General features: G+C 50.3%; 1 protein-coding gene and 1 long non-coding RNA gene across 2 annotated transcripts in view; one reads left to right on the forward strand and one right to left on the reverse strand.

Annotated features, from left to right (window-relative positions):
- PROX1 (prospero homeobox 1) overlaps positions 1–17,942 on the reverse strand; it is a 49,710-nt gene extending 31,768 nt beyond the window's left edge. Inside the window, exons 1-3 of the mRNA XM_087777120.1 lie at positions 17,805–17,942; positions 8,457–10,245; positions 1,801–1,908 (exon numbers count right to left, since the gene is read on the reverse strand). Coding sequence (XP_087633246.1) covers positions 1,801–1,908; positions 8,457–10,178 — 1,830 coding nt within the window. The 5' untranslated portion in view covers positions 10,179–10,245; positions 17,805–17,942. The remainder of the gene's footprint in view (positions 1–1,800; positions 1,909–8,456; positions 10,246–17,804) is intronic.
- A 1,059-nt stretch (positions 17,943–19,001) lies between these two features.
- LOC148053216 (uncharacterized) overlaps positions 19,002–22,500 on the forward strand; it is a 13,111-nt gene continuing 9,612 nt past the window's right edge. The window contains exon 1 of the long non-coding RNA XR_015708797.1: positions 19,002–19,297. This is a non-coding gene — a long non-coding RNA (uncharacterized LOC148053216). The remainder of the gene's footprint in view (positions 19,298–22,500) is intronic.

Raw genomic sequence — 22,500 nt, forward strand, 5'->3', positions numbered from 1 at the left:
AAAGTGGGAGCATCCTTTGGCCCGAGAAATTGCAGACAAATTCTAAGCACTTTGAAGCGTCCAGAGATATGGAAAAGCCCAAGAAAAGATGAACGTATCTAATAATTATACCACTGGTTCTGTGGTGCTGCGGACCCTGCGTGGCTGTCACGTGTCCCCAGGGAGATGGCTGCATTCGCTTTTGGGCGAATGGCCCCGTCCCACGCAGGTGGTTTGTAAAGCACTTTTTGGGTTCCTCCTGGTGCCGTATAAATGTAAGTTGGCACAAAAGCAAATTTCTGCATGTTACACAACTTTGTCAGAAGAAAAAGTCACCGTGTGCGTGCAAACATGCGAGTACGTGTCTTCTTAAAAAGAGGGAAAAAAGCAGCAATTCCGGGAAAAAAATCCATCCCGACCTCGGTGTACCTGGCTGTGCGAACACCTAGGGCCGAAGGCGCAGGGCAGCACCAGAGCAGGACCCACCAGAGCAGGACCCTCCCGAGCAGCGCTGCCAGCGCTACATCTGGCTGCGGCAGCTCATCGGAGCGGCGTCGCCTGAAACGCTCCCTCCGATTTTTCCATTCCAGGTGGATCCACTCTGAGAGCAAACCCTCCACTTGGCCCGCTGCGCCATTCACAGCTTTTTTTTGTGTGTTTAATGATTCTTGACCAGCCATTTAGCCTAGGAAGCGCCTGTATTGCTTCCCCCCCTCCTTTTTATAAATGCCACCATCCGCTCCGCGCACGGCATTGAATAAGAGGAACCTTCAAGGGTACGGCTGCGAGGGGCAGAAGTGTACTGAGATGTGCAAGCGCATGCAACGTTAAATGAAAGAAATAAAGGGAAAAACTGCCAAGAAACTTGACCAAAGAGAACTGGTCAGCAGAAACTGGGCCAAGTTCACAAACCTCTGGGATAATCTTCCACTAAGACCAAAAAAAACCCCATAACCCGAAAGTGATTAAAAGAAGGATTTCTGTAATTTGGTCGGGGGGAGAGAATGTAACAAACTAATTTAAGCTAATGTAATGTTTATAAAGTTACTTAGATAATGACACCATGTATGCCATTATAATCATTAAAACCCAATCTATGCTTTTTTAAAAAAAAACTTAGATGATTAACACAAAATCAAGTTGATGTGAAGGAACAATTACTTTTAGAAAAAAAATCAGGAGGTCCTAATATTCTGTAGAATGAGGGAGGATGCAGCTGTATGTCGACAGCTTTCATATCCTCATTTGAATAATGTGGCCTGAATCTGTCACTTTATTCATCCTCCTTATGCTCAGTGTACTCTGCATCAACAACAAATTAAGTTGTAAATAAGAGACAATCATCACTTTTGTTTTTAAGCTGCTTCTGCATGGAGAATTTCAATGTACTGTTTCTTTTTGACAGAAAGAAAGGGATTCTACACTCTGCTTATGTAAGCACAAATATGAGGAAACCAACCGAAATGAAACAATAAGGGAGCACTTGAGAACTGCTCCAAAATGTTCTTGGAAGTACACTTCTACCACCCAGAAATCTCTTTTTTTAATAGGATATGCATAACGAAAACTGCTTAGTTTACTGTAATAATTATTCTTACTTTGCTCTAAAATGTCAATGATTTTTTTAATTTAAAAACATCCCCTTTCCTCGCCTAGGCACAAGCAGGGTACACCTCAACAGGAAGAACAAGTGAATAAAGTCAGCTGTAACCTTTGTGTACCCAGAAATATTATTAATCTCTAATATGATAAGACGATACCATTTCATGACTAAATATAGCATGCAGTAAGGAAAGGGGGGAGGGAAAGAGATTTTCTTACCTTTACGTCCGAGAAGTAGGTTTTCAGCATATTGGAACTTGGGTACCGGGTGTAAAAGAACATGAGCTTGGCCTTTTTCAAGTGATTCGGTGACAAGCCTTCCTGCATGTAGGATTGAAATAGTAAAGGAAAACGCTGTTCTTGAGAAAGCTGTTTCTGAACGTATAGAGCTAGCAAAGTGCCCCCTTAAATACTCTGCCGTTCCCCAGATTACAGGAGAAAATATTACCATTTAAATTGCTGCGCTGTAATTTTCTGTTAAATAGCTAAACGAGGGATGCAGGGCTGTGTAACTTAAACCCCGTACTTCCTATCAGTTTTGGTGCTGGGTCTCGGGAATCTTGCAAGTTTACGGCTTGTGTACCATATGTATGTTCACTTGTTGCTAAGGAAACAAATGCACGAAGCATGTGCCACAGAAAACTTATCAGAAGGTTTTTCTCCCTCTCCTTTGCCATTCCGGCTGAAGTTTCTTTTTCGCTCGGTGTCGTGCCACTTGCACGAAAGAGAGCTAACGCATGTGAGACAATCGGAGGCGCTTTATCATTTTGAGCAATGTTTTATACAGGCAGTACGTTTCACCCGTTTCATTTGTGCCGATAAATTTTAACATCTTGAGTAACTCTCTCTAATCCTGCTGCTGCTTTGCTCCAGTGGCTGCCTTGCAAATCAAAGCAAAATCTGTAGTAGCCAGAGCCCCTCTGCCCCTCAAACCCCCCGCCACAAACTTGTCGCCTCCTGATTTACACAGTTAACTCCTCGGAGAACGAAGCTGTATTTGGGGCTAACCAATCGATAAATGTGGGCTAGCAGATCAATAAATGGCCACTTACCCTATAAGGCAGCCTATTTATCCTGGAAACATCATTACCTTTTAGATCTGTAAACAGAAGCAACTAAAAGGGTTCCCAAGGGAATGTGAAGCTAACCATAACAATCTCAGCTTGCTGATTTTTCTCCCAGCTTCTTGGCTCTCTTTTGTGTACTGCATGCTAGGACGGCTCTGGTCACATCTGTGCCGCAGGCTGGCCCTGCCATTTCCTCAGCAAATTAATGGCTTTATAATTTATCAGAAATGAAGATGCACGTGGAGAAAATCAATGTGGCCCCCACAAGGTCAATTAAGGGTTCTTCCCAGAAGCTTCTCTAAGGACTGTTTCTCCTAAACACAATTGTTGAAAATTTCACTCGGTTCACACCTTATGGTGGGGGGAAGGTCAACCAAGTTGACAGATGCACTGCAGCCACGGTGCCTCTTCCACCTTACGGCCAGGCGCACGTCAGCACAGAACATCTCATTCCAGGCCTCGAGACGGGAAACCCAGACTGATTTTTATCAGTAGGCTACTGATGATTAGCTAGGCTTTTTCAGCAGAATTCCTTCCTCTCTAATTCGTGAAATCTGCTGAAACCCTCTCCCTTTATTTCAGTTACAATGTTAATTTTTAGATTGGAAAAGTGTAGCATTTAAAAAAAAAAAAAAGTCATTGACAATATTAGTTTAAAAACCTCTTATTATCTGGAAGTACACGGAAGACGGCTCAGCTGAACTTGCATTTTGTTTTAGATGCTTAATGATTACAAAGAAGATAATTTATGACTGACATACTTCTTGTGCCAAGAGAAGAGTTGAAAGAACCTCCAGTTACCTCCATTAGACTGATAGAGAAGTCTAAAAGAGCATTACACTCTGCAGTGCCATCTGTCAAAATACGTAAGTGAAATAATAGTAGCAAGCTGTCACCTATTGCTTAGTGATAAGAGTTTTAGACAAATCAAAACTTCGACACCAGAAATCCATTTTGTTACGCGATCCTTTCAGCAAAGTGGGGGTCCAAAGGCGTACTCCTTTAACCAGAAGGAGAAAAAAAAAAATAAATCCTAAGTGTCCTTAATTTGCAATTCCTCTGACGCCGACATGTTAATATCGGGTTTGGCGTATATTCTCTTTCAATGCAAGCTCAGAGATAGACTTAAACTTTCAAAAAAAGCTCTCATATTTGCTGGATTTAAGCATATTAGACAGTTGTCTAAGCATTTGGATTCCTTCTGCATTTAGGATTTTTAAATATTTTCTGCTCTAATGCCAGAGGATATTGATATTGAATGAAACATGTATTAAAAGATGTTCTGAGACTCAAATTCCCAGAAATCCATTTTTTATTAAAATTATACTTGTTCTTAAGCACTTGGCAGCCTTAAAGCGATATCAAATATGCAACAGATCTGTATATCTTGATCCTAAGGTTAACGCTTTACTGTGATAAAAGATATGATCTGCAATAATCTAGCAAAAAATAGTTAATGACAGACTTAAGAGCTAAGAATTAGATAACCCATTGCTATTTCAGAAAAAAACTGAACTGACCAATTGCTTAATTTCCTTTTTAAGTGCTTGAGCTGAAAAGCAACTGTTCTTCCAAGAAAGCACTAGCTGTTTCCAGGATACTTACACACGCACAATGACTCATGATGAAATAGATTCAGTAAACATACAGCTGTACCGAACACGAGCTAAGCCCCATTCAAGGCCAGGAAAGAAAACGAGCACAAATAAATATTAAGGAGGTAAAGGGAGGAGGGGTGCCGAATGGAACGCAAACAAGCTCTGTCCCAGCAGCTCGTGTGGCTTGCCTCAATTCTCTTAGCTATAGCTTTGTGAAGACAGATGACATTCAATTCTATGGGTAATGCAAAATAGACAATAACTGCTGAAACTTGAGCCAGCTGCCAGGTGTAAAAAAAAAAAAAAAAAAAAAAAAAAAAAAGGAAAGAAAAAAAAAGGAGAGAAAGAAAAGATGATAAATCCATAAATTAATGAAAGACATCTGCTCGGGAACATAAAAGATCAGAGGAACAGTGTACTGCAGCTGAACCTAAAGCGGTGTTCAAACAACCTGAGAGTCTCAGCGTCGTGCATTTACACAGCACAACGCAGCCTCACCTACCACAGCAGCAGCAGGAAAAAGGCAAAACGCTAAGAAATAGGAAGCGCAAGACTGGGAACGACACATATACGCGCTCTTGTGTGTTTTAACTGGAGAAGCACAGGGCTGGCATCGCACAGCCTTTGACTCATTTGCACTTCAATCCTCCCAGGTAACGCTCCTCTTTTGCAAAAATATTTTTCAGGGATGATCTTGTTACTCTCAGCCTGAGCTCCCACAAATGCTCTAAGAGGCTTTCCTAGCCCACACATGTATTGAGCTGAAGGAAAAGAGGTAAGAATAGGCTGCATCGGGTAAAAAATCTGCACTAGCAAAGCCAGGCTGCTCCTTAAGTTACACCTCAGGTGCTTTTAATCAGCAAAGCTCCAAATAGCTGTATCTGCGAGCATCTTCAAGACCCTTCGAAGAAAGGGCTGCCTGGAAAGTATTCATTCATCGCCCAGGTTTTATCAACAGCACAGAGTTATCCAACTTGCTGTACAATCGCTCATTTTTTTTAAGTTTAATTAGTTTAATTCTAGTCAGATGTAATAACTACTCATTTCAAAATGTTGTAATTCACTAATTATAGCTTTCATATATTGGGACTGTGAAACTCATTCCAGTTGGATTGGAATTCTGTTTAAAAATAAATAAATTGTAGAAAGTTTCACTAATGTTTTAAAGCCCTCCTGCCAGGGAGAGCACGCCAAACTTCTTCACCTTTACGGATGTCTTAACAGCACACAAACTACTGTTGTGCTTCAATTTTGATCTATGCAAATGTTTTGGGACTGAACAAGGCTATTTTTCTTGAGATGCAAAGAGGATGCATGACAAAGGAAGACCATACAGAAAAACAATTCGCTGTCTGTTTCTTTTGGAATTTGAATAAAACTTAATATTTGATTAAACAGATTAGTTTGCAAAGATACAGACTGCATTCATGACCCAGATGGGAATTCATGCTGCAGGTGCATCTTATCTTGTTTAGCAACATACGCAAACATTAACCATTTCCTTCTGCAATTCAGCAAGGAACGATCAGATACATTTTACAGGCGTTGGCTAAGAAAAAAAAAAGAACAAAAAACAAAAGACCAAAAACCAGGCTGGTTCAGTGGTTTAGCCTACTACTAAAACCTGAACTTGGCTGTATCTGCTAGTCTTATGTTCTCATCCTGACTGTATTGTCCAGGAAAACAGATGTTGCTTTCTGCAGGGAAGAAAGATCTGCTTCTCTCAAGAAATATATTCCCTATATATGCACATTCAACCATGTAAAATAAAAGTGCCGCAACAGAATCGACCACAAACAAACCAACGTCCATACTGCGCCTTTCCCTGGAAACTGCAAGCTACCTGGACAAACGAGCTGCTGCTAGAAAAAAACATCCATCCCCACCGCTGAGCCGTATACCAGGGCACGCGTTGGGTAGAAGTGCTCTTTAGTAAACCTGTTTGTCCCAACAGGTCTGTATCTAAACCCAGATCAAACTGCAGCCTGAAATAACGCCTAGATGGGAAAGTCAGAGCACTTTCACGATGGCAGGGGAAGGAGCAGGGCAAGGGAGGAGGAAGGGAGTCACTCCACTCGGCGTTTGCCCCGGCTGAGCTTGGGAGCGGCGGGGGGCTCTCGCACCCCTGTTTCAGCAGAAGCAACAAGCTCCGTTAGCGACCGCCATCGAGACTGCGCAGGAGAAAGGGGGAGAAACAGCAGGGGCGAGGGAGAGACGCTCCATGGGTGGAGAGGACCATGTGCAACCCCAGAACCACCCCTAGTTCACAGGCTTGGCATTTTTCACCTCTGCTCACTACTCTCCCAGGATGGAAGAACCACTTTTATACAAAACAATTAGTATGCCACTGTACTGTTTGGTAGAAATTACTTAATTGCTCTGGCCTGAGTCTTGCCCTTGGCTGCCACTCCTGTCGACCTCAGGACTGCCTCCCAAGCATCGCAGCTTGCATTTCAATATGCAGGAGAAATTTTTGGTTTGGATTTCCAAAAGTAACTGGCAGTAACTGTGAGTGATGCTGGATTTAGACCGACTCCTCTGTTTTGCCATACAATGTATACGGCAGGGAGATTTCCCTGCTACCAATGCAGCAGAGAGATCCTCTTTCAGGAAAGAAGTCCCTCAAACATCAGGTCCACTACCAGCTGGCTCTCAAAAACACCAACAGCTAAGGAAGGTGCTTTCAAACTGGGAACACTTCCCCCTGTAGAAATGGGACTATTCATACAGGTCAGACAGCAGCAATTCTTGACTCAGACTCGACCTACGTTAGATCAAAGACTGGTGGTGACGGGCTCCGGACCTGCAGCACCTGCCTTCGTCCCAGTGGTGCCCACTGACATGGGAGGGATGGGAAGTCCAGATAACCAGCGGGTCCCGAGCCCTGCCAGCGCCCTCCTGAGGACTTAACACATCTACAGAAAATGTGGTTAAATTAACCTAAAACCACCAGAGTTCTTCATCGCCTAGAAGACACCCAGCGATGGGGCACAGCCTCAAGCATCTGCCTTCACATGATACCCCTGGAAAGGGGACAAGTTCCTCAGCATCGCTACCGTTACTCAGGGAGGGGCAGGGTTATTCAGTCACAATTACTTTCATCAATTTAGGAATGAAATTAGCTGCATCTAAGGCTCTGTGCTTGTGCTGTTGCCTTGTGCTGGGGTCTTGGAGCTGTGAAAAAAACGTTGATCTACTTCATGCAAAATCCTCAATTTTAGCACTGGGCACGCATGGTATTTTATTCACTTTTAATACGACTGTACTTGGAAGAAAAATCTTTTGACCAAAATGCACATTAGGGGAAAAGATGGAAGGAGTGGGAGGTGTTACTGCTAAAAAAGAAAAAAAAAAATCTAGTACTAGTTTCCAGGAAAAAAAAAGAAAAGATCGTTACTATGTCTGGATATGCCTAAATAAAGGCAGAGATGGATTTTTTTCCCTAACTAAAGCCTGTTATTGAGCTAAAAAGAGAGATTTTACTATCATCTTTTTTTTTAAGCAGGGGAAGTGTCCTGTAAATTTAATACAGCTGAAGTTTTATATTTAATTGTTCTCTCTAGCTTTCCAAAATAATTTGCTTTGTGTATGTTAGGACAAAAGATTTCTGTGTATGGCTGAACAGAGGTTAATCATGCATAGCAGGCAGCTGCACAAGGGCTGAGGAACAGACCTCTGGGTGGGGGAAAGAACTTGATGCAGCCTGAATATATCAGTACCTGTGTCTTTTGTGCTTCGTCTCCCTTACGCGCCTGAGAGCTGAAGGCTCGCGATGATCGGACTGTGGCTCTCTGCAAGCCCCAGCTACGACACCATTAACACAGGTCGTGCATTGGCCTGGCAAGGGAGGGAAAGGAGGTGGCCGTGGCTTGAAGAGTTTTTGGCCAAGGGTGATACCCCCTTGATCACCTCCCCGCCTGGGGAAGGACTCGCTGGGCCAGGGAAACCCACCGGCACCCGGGTCGTGGGCTTGGCTGGCTTCCTGACCCCGCGGGACGGTCTAAAAGGCTTGGGGAGGGCGGGTGGCTATTTTATGTGAACACCATTGCTGAAGGAGTGCCATCAGCCAAGACCCGGCATTTTATTTGGCCTTGCCAAGCCCCCCGCCCGCTCCCGCAGCGCCCAGGGGAGGTCCCGGGACACGGGCATGGACCCTTGTCCTCTCCCGCCGGCCAGCACCAGGTTATTGCTTGTCTTTCAAAAAGGATATTGCACTTCCCGAGTAGGGCGAGATTTCGGACATGTCTTGCAGCTCGCCGCACTCGGACTTTATGAGGGACAAGGAGAGGCCCTCGGCGGTGCTGGGGGGGTGGGCCGGCGAGCAGGGGTGGTGGTTCATGTGGTGCGACGACATCTTGGTCCTCAGGCTGGTGGTCTCCCGGGTCAGGTCGAGGGATTCGGGGGAGGCGCGCTCTTTCCCCGGGAAGGAGGCCGATGGGGCGCCCAGGGGGCTCTGGAAGGGGTAGGCCATGAGGGGCAGCGGGAAGGGGTGGCGGAAGGAGGAGGTGGAGAAGCCAGCAGTGGCCGAGAGCGGGGACTGGTGCAGGGAGGCGTGATGGCCGCCGGCCGGCGGGGCGGAGGCGGATTGGTCAGAGGAGTTTTTGCGGACGACGAGGGGCAGCGCCTCGGTTTGGTCGGTGGCGCCGGGCATGGGGACGCTGCCGAAGGTGTCGAGGGGGTTGGGAATGATGACGTCCCCGAAGCACTGCAGGCGCTGGTTGGCCGTGTGGAAGTTGTGGTTCTCCCCGTTGACGGCGAACCTCGCCTGTGGGATCTGGAGAGGCGGGAAGACCTGAGGAAGCTGGCGGGAGGGCTTGGACGAGAAGACTTTGACCACCGTGTCCACAACTTGTGACATGGCAGTGTTCAGCTCCTGCTTCAGCGTCTCAGCCAAATGTTTGCCTTCAGGGTGGAAGGCATTTGGCCCTTGCTCCTTCTCCTTGGGACCTTCTCTTTTCGGCTTGTTCTCCGCAATCTCCTGCTCCCGGATGAGGGCCCGGGCCCGGTCGATGAACTGCCCCGGGTCCAGCTCACACATCTCGTTGTCTGACCTGCCGACGGAGTCGCCGGCCCTCGCATCCATGGTTTCAGAGCGCATGCTGTCTTCAGACAGGTTGCCATCTTCATCATTTTCGGAGTCGGTGCTGTCGTAGATCTGGTAGAACTTCTCCTGCAGCTGGCGCAGCTGCTTCTGCATGTCCTCCAGCTGCTGCTTCAGCTGTCTGCGCTCCTCTCGCTTCTGCTCTTTCCTTGCCGAAACCAGCTGCTGGAAACTCTGCTGCTGCTGTTGTGGCAGCTTTTGCTTGCGTTTGTTTTCTCTGTAACTTTCTCGGGGACTCACGGACTGCGGAGCTATTTCTCTTTCGTTTTCATTGCCCCTTAATGCCACGCTGGGGGAATGGCTCATACCCCGAATTATATTCTCAACCCGGGCGCGTTTAGCTCTCAGGTGCTCGTCGCATAACCGATCCACATCAAACTGGCTCATAGTCGGCCTGCCAAAAGGGGAAAGACACTCTTGGGGGCTGTCTCTTGAAGAGTTGCTGCATACATCCTCCTGATGTACTTCTGAGCCTGTACTAGAGAGACCGCTGGCTTGGAAACTGGGCTCCGTGCCACCATTTTTGTTCATGTTATTTTTCAACAGCTGGGAAATTATGGTTGCTCCTGGAAAAGGCATCATGGCATCTTCATATGAGTTCGCCCTCTTCAGCAGCTTGCGGAGTACATTTGACTTTTCCCCATCTGCATGCTGCACCACTGAATACTCGACATCCTGCTCTGAACCTTGGGGATTCATGGCACTAAAAAACGTTGCTCTTGCCTTTGCAAAAAATGCAGATGCTGTCCCTACCGTCCTTTTCACTCCAATGTCAACTCTTCTTCTCTTGGTTTGCCTGCTTAAGAGGGCTGTGCTGTCATGGTCAGGCATCACTGGACTGTTATTGTGCCATCTTCAAAAGCTTGTCAGCTGGGCTCAGCTCAAGAATCCTGGGACCCTGGCCAACAGAACAAAAGGACTGATGAATCATTTTCTTTAAATTTCTCCAAATTTCCTGACCTCAATCCTGAATAAAATGCAAAATGCATAGGCTCTGGGATTTATGGCACATTACAATTATTGCAATTTATTATGCACTCTGCTTGAAATGAAACATTTTTAAATATTTCTGCTCCACTGGTTTAAGATGGATTAAGATTTAAAAAAGCAAAAACTGCTTAAGCACCAGTAATATGATTCTCTTGCACAAATGCCTAAAATGATACTGTTTATCTTCAGAAGAAAGAGTAGATTAGAAGAACACAGCCTCTGACAACCAATTGATTAAATTTAGGGCATTGAGATACATGTTACAAAAGAAGATGAAAGTACTCCTTATTTAAGATTTATTGTTAAAACAAGAAATTGTATAAAATTTGGATTAAAAAAATTCAATTGCGATGTAAAAACCATAATTGTCGTTTTGCTTTTTAAAGAGAGATAAAACTGGTAAATAAATATTCGAAGGTCAGAACAACAACTTTCACGTAATTGTAGGTAGGATAGTGTATGTGTATGTGAAAGGCAAAGAAATCATAGACGCACTCAGGCTTACACTGAGGGAAAAAAAAAACCTCTCAAATCATTAGGGAAACGTTTATTCAGCAAAGCAAAAATGCATTAAAATATTTCATGGTCAGGATTATAATATTTACAGAGATGTGATCAAATAAAGGCCAAAATGTAGTTCGTTAACATAGCCTCGTATGTACCAGTGACTAGCCATGACGGTGTTTTGAATTCCCCGTACATTCCTTCCCTTTTCTTAACTTATATTCTCCGAGCCCCGCTACCAAAGGCTGAAGATTCTGTATTTCGTACACTAAAATACATGACGTTAGATTTTTTGCATAGCAGAAACGAGGCATGTTCAGGGTCACATCTCTCTGCTTTAGAAAAATCTCCAAGAACAACATCTTGAATGCCCAGTGAAGCCCTTCTTACATGTAATATTTTGAATACACAGAATCTTATTGCCTGTGACATGCAGAAAAGATGAGAAAAAATATGGAAAGATGAAAGAACTAGCATCAATCAGCTGCGTGAGAAAGGAAGATACTTTCTCTTTATATGAACTCTCATTGTTTCCCAGGAACACAGCATAAAAAGATAACACACTTCCTTGCATTTTGTAAAAGGCTCTTGACATAATTTGTGACTTATTAACTAGTGATGCTAAACTCACATTGCACATAAAGCACTAGATGCTCTTTCCTGTTTCTTAAAATTTAACACCGAGGAAAATTAAAATATTTTTCATGCGACGCTTATCTAATATTAAACTTTACATTTGCTTAACAGAGCACAATCTTCACAATAACAGGGTATATTGCCAAAGGCAGCATGCAGACTTTTTGGAATTGCTCCCATCTCTTTCGGTTCACCTGTAAAAACATCTACGTGCTCCCTAGGACTGCATCTGTGGCTAGTTTTAAAGAATGACTATCCATGCAAATAGGCATAATTTCAGCATGAAATAATCTGTAAAATCAAGACAGTAGTCAATGCTTAGTTTGCAATCAGGATGAAAAAAAAAAAAAAGCTTTTAATACTTAGAAACATTATGTTTATTCTGCAGTCTTTGCCCACGTATTCTGGATGTACTAAAAGAATTTTCAGAGATTTGGTGTCAGAGACAGTTACGCAAGGGATGTGATGTTTGTTTACATTACTGGCTCCTTGCATACAGGAAAGCAAAGAATGATAAAAATTAAGAAAAAAAAAAAAAAGAAAAAAAAAGGTCATGAATTCAGATGGGAAATCCAGAGCCTTACACCGTTATCAGAACAGTGCCTTCGGAGATCGTTCCTTATCAAGGAGCACATTAAGCAAGTGAAGTTTGGAGACCTCACAATAATAACAAGGAACTCTGTTGCAGGGGCCCGATTCTGCCACCTGCACACCACGTAGCATCCCACCCTGCAAGCAACTCCTCTGGAGTCCAGGGATACCAAAATCCTGTTACGTGCGAGTGGTAGCATCAGGCCCTGCTTGGCAGTACGTGTTGTAAAAGACCGTCTCCTGCTTTCTCTCAATTAATCAAATAATGGAGTTTTTCAGGGGGCAGAATCAGACTCTTACAATTAGGTCTCCATCTAAAAAAAAACATCTGAGGAGCTGGGATTTCAGAAGGGTTGTTTTTGTAAATAAACGGCCAAGCCTTCAGGGGGTGGAAAGGGGCGACCACCACCGGAGTTTTTAAGCAGGCGATACTGGCACAGAATAAACCAGAGTCAAGGTTGACCTTTCAGTCTAGTGGTGTTCATTTGAAAGCGATATAAACTAATTGCAAGATAACCGAAAGAGCTCTTGCTTACTGCACGTAAGATATTCTAAAGGCATTCTCCGTAAAGATAATACTTGCCAAAAAAAAGGCAACACCAACACCGAAAACCTTCGTGCTTTTCCTTCCTTTTCTGTGGTCAAGCTGCGCTTGATTGAGATCCAGCACTAAGTTCCCAGACTCACACCAAAAACCTCATGTCAGGTTTCAAGTTTTGCACGTTTCCCAGCAAATTTGAGGTGCCTGACCACTGTTTCCCTCTCTCTTGCCCAATCCCAACCAAGGACACGCATGGGGAGGGCTCGCTGTACCCTTGAGTCAGCAGCTCAGGAAATAGGCTGTCCTGCACCAGGTTGGAAGGTCATTGCCACGCATCCTTCCTCCCCACTGTCCATTTTCCTCTCCCCGAGCCCCCGTACCAGCAGCTGCTCGCCTGTCCATTCCTGCCACCGCAAACGTGCGGCAGGAGGTGCTCCGGAGCGATGCCCCCTCCTTCCCTCGCTGGAAGCTGAAAGCATCGGAGTTATCATACACTTAACCTAGGTATTAAGCAATGTCTCCCATTTGCCCTGGTGTTATCCCAAGCCTACAGGCTGCCAGCTTCAAGGCTTACGTGCCTTTCGGCTTAAATATGAGAAGTAGTTCTACGTTAGCCTGACAAAACAGGATGAATGCTGAAGGGCCAGTTAATATTTTGGTCTCAGAGGACCAAAACCAATTCGCACCTCAAGGGAAGTGGAATGGCACGTACAGCGGGATGCAAAATCCCAGCCACAAAGGCAGACTTTGATACTGATTAGAACTGGATAAATAGGGAACTCTTAGGGGGGGGGGAAAAATTAGGAAGTTTGTGTCCTTTATGTAGTACCAGTACTTTGGCTGCACGTTGTCTCAAAACTACATTTCATACATCTCCTGTCTCTGTACAGCTATCCAGAAATATATGGTTAGAAAGATAGCTTAGGTTGTCAAGATCTATGTAGAAATCTTCAGAAGCATCATTTCTTTCTGAGTCACAGAGTTTTAAATTTGTGAAGGTTAAATTTGCTTTACACGTCGCTTTTGATACTCCTTGCATGCCAAGTGTAGTTTACATTAAATTTACCCTCCACATCTTGAGCCTCAACTCGCACAATGCGGCTTTCTCAGAAACCAAATGTTTTCCATGCCCATGTCATCAAAAATCATACCAAGGGCCTCAACACTTTCTAAGTCCATCCATAAACATAGCTTGCAGTATTTTATTTACAAATTTACTTTCAAAACTTTTGTTTAAGGAGATATGATTAAAATGTAGCTATGAATAACTTAACAGCACAGCAGCGACAGACATGGGTTTATTTCATACCCATTTGATATGCGTTGACATTTTAACTGGAAACAGATTAATTTCTAGGTGTGCAAGAGTTACTGTTACCAAAGCTTTGGCTAGAACGGTCTTCAGAAAGGAATATGATGTCAAGTATATAACCGCACTCATTACAAATAAATCAACTTCTGTAATCAATTGTGTTAACTCATCTTGATCTACAAAGATGCTGATCATTTTCTCCTAGATTAATTCATGCACCTATGAGATGCAAAGGAGATGTAAATTCAAACTCGCCCTCCTCAGCCACTCTGAAGGACCCCAGCCTAACCTAAACAGCCATTAAACACACAGCAGTAAAGCGCTAAACTTGACGAATATTCCTGGATGCATTCAAGGAGATATCAGTTCATAGAGCTGAAATTGTTCCTATCTCTTCACAAGTCGACTACTTTCTTTGGTCCAGCGTCTGCCTGCTTCATGTCAGCCCGTTATGCCAACACCACAGAAGAAATTTAACACGCTTCTGCTAATAGAAATATTTAGATCTTTCACTCTAAAGCGCTACACGGGGTATGGCTTTGCCAGAATCAGCTAGGAAGCGCAGGATGAAAATTATTCCAGTCAACAGCATTTCACGCACAAAACCACAGCTAAAATCCAAAGAACAGACGACATCTATTCACCGTAGATCTGTTCAGTGCTAAAATCACGTTAGCCACTAATGAGAAACTACTACCTTTCTGTACGGCTCTGACACAAGTTTTCTTGGGAGAAGGGGTTATCTAACTCCCTTTGCTGAGACGCCTAATCAAAGATTTTGAAACAAGGCAGAAATGATGAGCAACTACTCGTGCAGTAACAACTACTCTATTAGGATTTCTCCATAAGAAGAAGTAAAAATTAGAGCCTGATTTACTTCAAATCGACACTACCGGCTCTTTAGCCTTAAAGAAAAAAGCCACCCTCGTTTTATGAACCTGGCGATACCCAGGGCCCAATCCAGCAAGGTATTCAGCAATTCGCGTGAATGCCAAACATCCTCGATGCCCATCGACTACAGGGAGAACTGACAGAGCTCACTAACAGGAGGGATTCAGCATCTCATTAGTTCAGGCCTTTATTTTGGGGAGATGCACGGCCCTCCATCACGTATCTGTGCTCAGCGCTGCTTGAGGAAACAGATTCTTTGAATGAGAAAAAGAAATCGAGCTGCTCAAGGTAGAAAATTGAAAACATTTTCCTCCTCTCAAGCCAGTTTGGTCCTTGTTATTTCACTGATTGTGAAGAAAATAACTCACATGGTCTCTGTGCAGAGACAATACTGAAACGTTCACCAGATTCCTACTACGAACTCAGCCCAAGTTTTCCCAGATCTTTTTTTTTCCATGCTACACGATGTCATTAAATCACAATTCCTGAATTAGCTAATCTAGCAGTTAGGCTGCACTTTGAGACAGAATAAATCATGATTCAGAGAGTACAAATCGCAGTATTTACAATTCTGCCCTGAATGAAATTAAACTCCAATTTCAAAATGTGTCCATTCTTACGACTATCTTAATTCATCAACCGATCATAAAAAAGACAAGTCATATGAACTGAGAGGCCTGGGAGTTCAACCGGCAGGAAAGTTAACTGTACGTACTGACAGTGCCATGCAGCGAATGCGAGATACTTTACAGAATAATTTAATAGGGAGCTGTTAGCGAAAAGTATATACATTGTACTTTTTATCACAGATCAACTCGTGAAATGTTGATACTCTGTCTACCCTTGAGTATTAATAAACATTTCACAGTACGTGATACTGCTGTTAAAGGCAAGCTCTGGACAAAAAGCAGATAAAATAAATGCAAAACGAGCTGCAGCGGTCGTAAACTTTACGTGATTGATGGCAACTCGCAGAAAAAACTGCGAGAAGACGACAGAAAGGGTACGTGCCACATGCAAATCCACGGGTAAGGAAACTGCCTGCGTATAATTCATCCTGCCTGCTGCCAGACCTCCGCGGCCGATGGAAGTGACAAATAACCCGCGCCCTCGCACCTCGCCGTGCCACAGCCGCCCTGCCGCACCCCGCGGCGGCCAGCGCCGGGCCCCGCTCCCACCGGCCCCGGCCCCGCTCCCACCGGCCCCGGCCCCGCTCCCGGCCCCGCTCCCACCGGCCCCGGCCCCGCTCCCACCGCCCCCCGCCCGGCCCCGCCGCCGGTGGGGGGTTTGGGGTGACGCTGGCCGGGCACCCAGGAACGCCGCGGGACCTGTGGAAAACGAGAGGCTTTCCAAATCCTCTCCCGAGGAACTTCTGCCCGACAGTCAAGGGCACCTCTAGTCTGCAGCCGTTTCCCCTGCCAGCCCTGACTGACATCCCCTACTTCGCAAAGACATGAAGTTAATATCCTCCGTGCCTGTTATTTCCGCGGACGGGGCGGACGGCCGTGACACCGACCCCTCCGACAGCTCCATCCCACCGCGGAGGCGCCTTTTGGGCGCACAGACCGGCCCCAGACCCTTCTTTCTCCTCTTGCTTCCCACGGCTGACCCCGCCGCCCCGGCTCTCCCCGGCACCGCCGCCCGTCCCGGCGGCCGGGACCCCCCCCCCCCCCCCGCGCCCCGCAGCCGCCCCGCACCTGCCCCGGTCCCGGCGGCTCTGCCCCTGCCGCAAAACGACCGCGGGGGATACGCGCAACTTTCTCCCCCCTCCGCAAAGACGCGCGGACCCGGGGCGGCCCCGCTCCGCCCCCGGTGCCGGGGAGCCGTGCCCCGGGGAGCCGTGCCCCGGCTGCCCCTCGGGCCGCCCGCTCCTGCCGGGCCCCGCATGCTCCGTTCCCCCCCCCCCCTCCCCGCCGCCCATCCCGGGCCGCTCACCCCAAACGCAGCCCCCCGCGCCCCCCAGCACCGTCCCCTCCTGCGCTTTAACTCCGTTGAAACACATGGCAAAGTGCTGCGGGTCGCTCAGCCGATAAAGAGCAAAGGAAAAAAGCCAAGAAAGATCTCCATCAAAGGCTAAGAAAAAATTAAATCCCCCCCTCCCCGAAGAAAAAACAAACAACAACCAAACAAACAGAAAGTACCAATAATCCTAATCTTTTCCCAGATCAAGGCTCTTATCCCGCGACTTGCATTTGATCTCTTCTCATGTGCTCGCTACCTACCACTCAAATCCCATTTTCTATACATTTCCACAATTCGCAGCTCGTCCCGCCCTTGGAAATGACAAAGTAATTGCAAGGATAAGAAGAATAAGAATAAAAAGTCCCTGCCCTTCCCGCTTCGGGTTAAAAAGGAGAACTAGCGACGTGCAAATGACAAGCAAATTGGAAGAGACAAAAAGAAAGGCAGCTATAATAAACAAGACAAAGAGGAGGCTCAGAGGACCGGAGCAGGAGTTTGAAGCAGGGGATGGGGAACTTCGGCGGGGAAGGGGGGAGGAGGCAGCTCGGAACAACAAAAAGAAGCCAAACAGGGGCTGCGGCTTCCGTCCCCGCACGGCTGCCCTCCAACCCACGGAATAAAATAGAGGCCGGGCCACAGAAGGCGGCGGGGAGCGGGCGATGGGGAAGCGGGGGAGGATCACCCAACGGCGGGCAGGTCACCGGCTCCTCGGCCCCGGGCCGGCGGCGGTGGGCGAGCGCTCCGGCGGCTGGGCGCTCGCCGCCCCGGGCCGCGTTATCTGCCGGGGGATTGCAACTACTCAGCTGACCAAGTCGGTGCAATTTTGCCCCCTGCAAAGAAGCAGCACGGGTTCGATAGCGGTGATCGGTCTTTTGCTGGGGATTTCGCTTCTCCACCTCCCCCCCCGCCCCGACCGCTTAAAGCAGCCCGAGCAAGTGCGAATTTATAAAAAAAAAAGAAGAAAAAAGACCCGAAAAGGCCGAAAAAGCCGGGAGGGACGGAGGGGCGCGGGGAGGGAGCGGGTACTTACTCCGTGCAACGGCGACGAAACTGAGCCTCTTTTTTTTTTGCCGGTGGAAAGAGAGGAAGGCAGAGACGCGCACGCACAGGCACATGCACACACACCGCACGCGCCCCGCACACACGCGGACACGCGCGCGCAGCCCGGCGAGCCCCGCCGCTGATGAATATGATAATGGGGCGAGGGCGGGCGCGAGGGCGCGAGGGAGCGCGAGCGCGGGCGCGGGCGGGCGGGCAGCGGCCGCGGAGCGGGGCGCGGAGCGGGGGCGGAGGGGCGCGGAGCGGCGCGGAGCGGCGCGTGGCGGGGCGCGGGGCAGGGCTGGGCTGGGCTGGGCTGGCCGAGCCGAGCGAGCGCTCCGCACCGCCACAAGATTTACTTTAAGACACAGCTGAAGGAAACAGGAAGACTAGACGTCACGCTCGCAGTGACGTGAGCCCGGCCCGGCGCCCAATCGTGAGGCTCCTTGGGACGGACGGGGGGGACGGGGAGAAGTTGGCAGGAGAGGGGAGAGGGGAGAGCGGGGGGGGGGGGGGAGGGGCCGCCCCGCCCCCGCGGGAAGGTGGTGGCGGCCGCGCACCTGCGGGGGGGTGGGGGGCGGACAAACGGACACGGGGCGGGAGCGCCGGCAGCCGCGGCCCGACGGGGCGCCCCCCCCCCGCCCCCCCGCCGCGCACGGGCGAGGGGCGGACAAAAGCCCCGGGGGAAGAAAAACTTTGGGAAAGTCATCGCCGCGGGGGGGCGGGGGATGCTCCGCCGCGCCCCACGCGGGAAAGTGTCCGGGCGGGAAGGCGGCCGCAAAGGAGCGCGGGGCCGGCCGCCCCGGGGTGCGCGGCTGTCAGGCCCGGAGCATCGGGGCTGCGGCACCGGCCCCGCTGCCCGCAGCCGGGTCACAGCCCCGCCGCCAGCGGGGCCCGCGGCCGCCGCCTCCCGCCGGGGCGGCCCTCGCCGGCGCCGGGGGGGCAGCGCCTCTGCCGCGCGTGGCGGGGCCGCGCGGGCCGCTTCCCACGCGCGAGGCAGAAAATAAACACGAACACGCCCATGGGGTCGCGGCGCGTGGAGCGACACGCGGTGCCCACACCCGGGTGCTGCGGGCGGCCCCGGCCCCGGCCCAGCGCGCCCCGAGCGTCGGCCGGCGGGCGCCCGTCCCCGGCTCAGCGCAGCCCGCGCCCGGCCGGGAAAGCGCTGGGAAAAAATTGGTTTTGGGGGTAAAACCCCCCAAAAGAGGCTCTTCCCACAGCTCCGGGCTGCAATCCGGCCCGAGGCCGGCCGGGCGCGCTTCGTCCCGCCCGGAGCGCGGGTTTCCGCGGCGTGGGGCAGGGAGCGCCCGCACCCCCGCCCCGCTGGCCGCGGAGGGTCGCCCGGCCGCTGCCGGCGCAGAGGCGAGGCTTCCCGTAGGAAAACAGCCGTCGGCTCGCGGGCGGCGGGGGAATAAATTGAGGAGAGGGAATAACGTCCTGCGGCGGGACAGGCGGCGGCGGAGCGCTGCAGGGCGCCCGCGGCAGGTAAGGACGCCGCTGCCCGTCCGCGCCCGCCCCTCGGGGCGCCCGGGCCGGCGGGAGAGGGAGCCCCGAGGGCAGGGGAGAGCCCGGACGGGGCGAGGGCAGGCCGGGCTGGCGCGGGCGGGCCCCGGCCACAACTTGCGCCGCAGCTCCGTGCCAGCGGCGAGGGGCCGGGCCGCGCCTCGCCCCCTGCCCGCCCCGCTGCTGGCGGCGCGGGGAGCCGCTCCGCTCCCTCCCCTGCCGCTGTAGGGAGCCGTCCCAGCAGCGGGGCGCCGCGGCACCCAGCCCCACGCGTGGGCGCCGGAGCCCCTCGGCGGGGCGCGCGGCGGCCGTCACCCGCCGCGGCCAAAGTTTGGGAGCCGGCAGGGGTGGCAAACCCGCCCCGCGGGGGGCAGCCCTGCCCGCGGCGGCTCTGCTCCCCGCTGCCCGCCGGCGGGGCCCGGCCGGGCCGGCCGCCGCGTCGGGGCGGTCGGCGGCTTCGCGCTGCCTCCGCGGCGGGGAGCGGGGTCACTAACGCGGGTGGGCGGGTGGGTTATGTGACAAACCACCCGCCGCGGATCGCTAAGAAATCACTCGGGACCGGCCGAAACAGCGCTGCCGGAGCTGCCGCTGGGAAGCCGCTCCCGAGTTACGAAAAGTCCACCCCCGCCGCCGCTGCCGCGGCCGGCGCATCACCGGCCCTACAGCCCGGCACCGGCGCGGGAGGCGAAGCTTTTCGGGGCCGCCGCCAGCGCCGGCCCCCCCCGGGGCCGCAGCGCCCGGCCCGTCGGGGCGCGCAGGGCGGCGGGCGGCAGCCCCTGTCCGCCGCGGGGCGGGGCGAAGGGCCCGCGGGGCTGCCGTACCCGGGGCCGGCGCTCGCCACCTCAGCGCCGTGGGCGACCCGCAGATCCCCGCTGCGACGGGGCGCGTCCCAGGGCGCTCCCCTGCTACCGCCGTCGTCCCCCAGCCCGAGCGGCCCCGCAGCGGGAGCCTCTGCCCGCCGGGACGCGGGTTGTTTTAAGGTGACACCTTCAGAAACGGGGGCGCCGGGCCCGCCGCCGGCGGGGAGCGACGGGGCTGGGGCGGCCCGACGGTGAGCGGCCCCGGTGGCGGCCCGCGGGCAGGGCCGGGCCGGGCCGGGCCGGCGGCGGCGGGGGGGCTCCCTCCCGGCTTGTTCTTGCGGGGCTCGGCTTGCCGGGGTGAGACGTTCAGCCTCCCGTTGTAGCTGTAAGTGCTGCAGGGGCTGCGGAACAAGGGTGCAGAAGTGTGTCTGGACGCAGGGGGAGATAGGCTAAATCTGGCGGGTGAATGCCTCGCTCGAATTCTTTCCCCCCCCTTTTTTTTTTTCTTTTAAAGGACACCGGGATACACGTAGAGGTGAAGCCGAATCGTGCAAACGCTAATAAATAAATAAATGGCTGCCTCTGACACTCAGCTTGTCACCACCGGGGCTCAACTTAATTTCAACCACTGTTGATTTACCCAAAAGAGAAACTGAGGCACTGGGAGTGGAGCAGTGTCCCCAAGGTCACACGGCAGAGCAGTGGCAGCCAGCCTGGCCCCAGCCTTTGGTACCCTGTGCGCAGGCTTCCACCCAGCATCCGGCCCCGCTGCCTCGTTTCGGTAGCTGCTTGCAGGTTACCTTCCTCCTGCCCTGTGTCTTGCAACTTTTTCAAGTCTAAACACACCGGCCCTGCGACCTGCCACACCAGTAAGCCCAACTAGAATGAAATGCATGCTTTCCACTCGCCCGCCCTCTCTGGCACTGAATGCTCCTAGACCCTCTCTTTTAATCCTGGAGGATAGGCAGCCTCTTAAGGAATGCAAGTTGATGTTTCAAAGCTCCGCAGCACAAGGAATCCCCCACTCATCACTCAAATTTTAGAGGTGGAGGAAAAGCTCTTCTTCCTCCCCAGTTTAATCCCTCAGAAGGGGTCCGGGGGACCCCCGTGCCAGCAGCTCACGTTCAGGTTTCGCAGTGGGCAAAGTCATCCCTGGAGCCCTCTCCAGGGCCTGGGGGCTTGGGCAGCAGCGGGGCAGCCTCTTGCGCCTGTGGGTGGGTGCATGTTTGCTTCTGTCCCTCTCTGCCCCCAGTCCCCCAACCGACGGCGAGCGCGGCCCCTGCTCGTGAACTGCCGTAGGTTCCCGTCTGTCTTCAAACTCCTGTACAAGTCCCAGGCCCTTTTCCTGGCAAGTAATAGATCATAAGGTAGGCACCAGGTCCTTTTCTTGGTAATTAATAGATCGTAAGGTAGTGACCAGGTCCTTTTCTTGGTCATTAATGGATTATAAGGTAGTCACACTGTTTATTTGCTGAGTGATGGGCGTTTTGGATCACAACAAAAATGAATCCATGTTAACAAAGTTTGGATTCAAAGCCTGGCTGTGCTCTGGTCTGTGGGTTCTCCTGCCCGCCGCCTCTGCCTAACGCTTGGTGTGTGTCACAAACTTCAGGACCAAATACTGCATTTCCTCCAGATACGGGGGTTGCCAGGTCTGTGTTCAGCTGCAGGGTTTGTCCCGTCAGAAATAAATCCTCCTTCAAACTTTGGTGCCTCTGAAGAGAAAAGGTTTGCTGCGAGCTGACAGCTTTCTGTGCTTGCATGTCTTTCTTTAAGGGGAAAAAAAAAACCCAGATGCAAGAAACTTAGGAAAACTTTTGCAGTGTGCCCATGACCATGGGTGATTCCTCTGTCCCTTTGGAGTCTGACAACAAAATTGAAAGTGACAGGGGTATATTGTTGAAACTGCCTTTTCTTTGATCATTTTCCTTGCTATGTCTGTTCCAACTAAATGAGAGAATGGGGCTGCGAATACATAGCAGGTTTTCTTTTCTTTTTTTCTTTTTTTTCCCTTTTTTTCAGGGGTGGGGAAGGTCCAAGTACTCTCATCCATAAAAAGAACACCCCACAACCACACAGGCCTGATTCTGCTCTTACTTATGCTGCTGTGAATTAAAAATAACTCTACTGATCTCAATAAAGCATCATCAGTGTGTGTGTATGCGAAAGAGGAGAACTGGGTGCCTGATGTGTGTAACTGCTGAATTGAGAGCCTTTCCTCGCTTGCCTTTGCCCTGGCTCCTCCTTTCGAAGAGAAAACCTTTGGAAGAAAATGTCTTTAACCTGGAGAGTGAATGCAACCTAAGTGGTTCAGCAGAGTGCAATTTAATTCAAGAACCTGATACCGATGGAAATAGAATTGTTAAAAAATAATAATAAAAAACC

Source organism: Nipponia nippon, unplaced genomic scaffold (assembly GCF_047370975.1).
Source record: "Nipponia nippon isolate SJK-2023a ecotype South Korea unplaced genomic scaffold, ASM4737097v1 scaffold_4, whole genome shotgun sequence".
NCBI classification, from domain to species: domain Eukaryota; kingdom Metazoa; phylum Chordata; class Aves; order Pelecaniformes; family Threskiornithidae; genus Nipponia; species Nipponia nippon.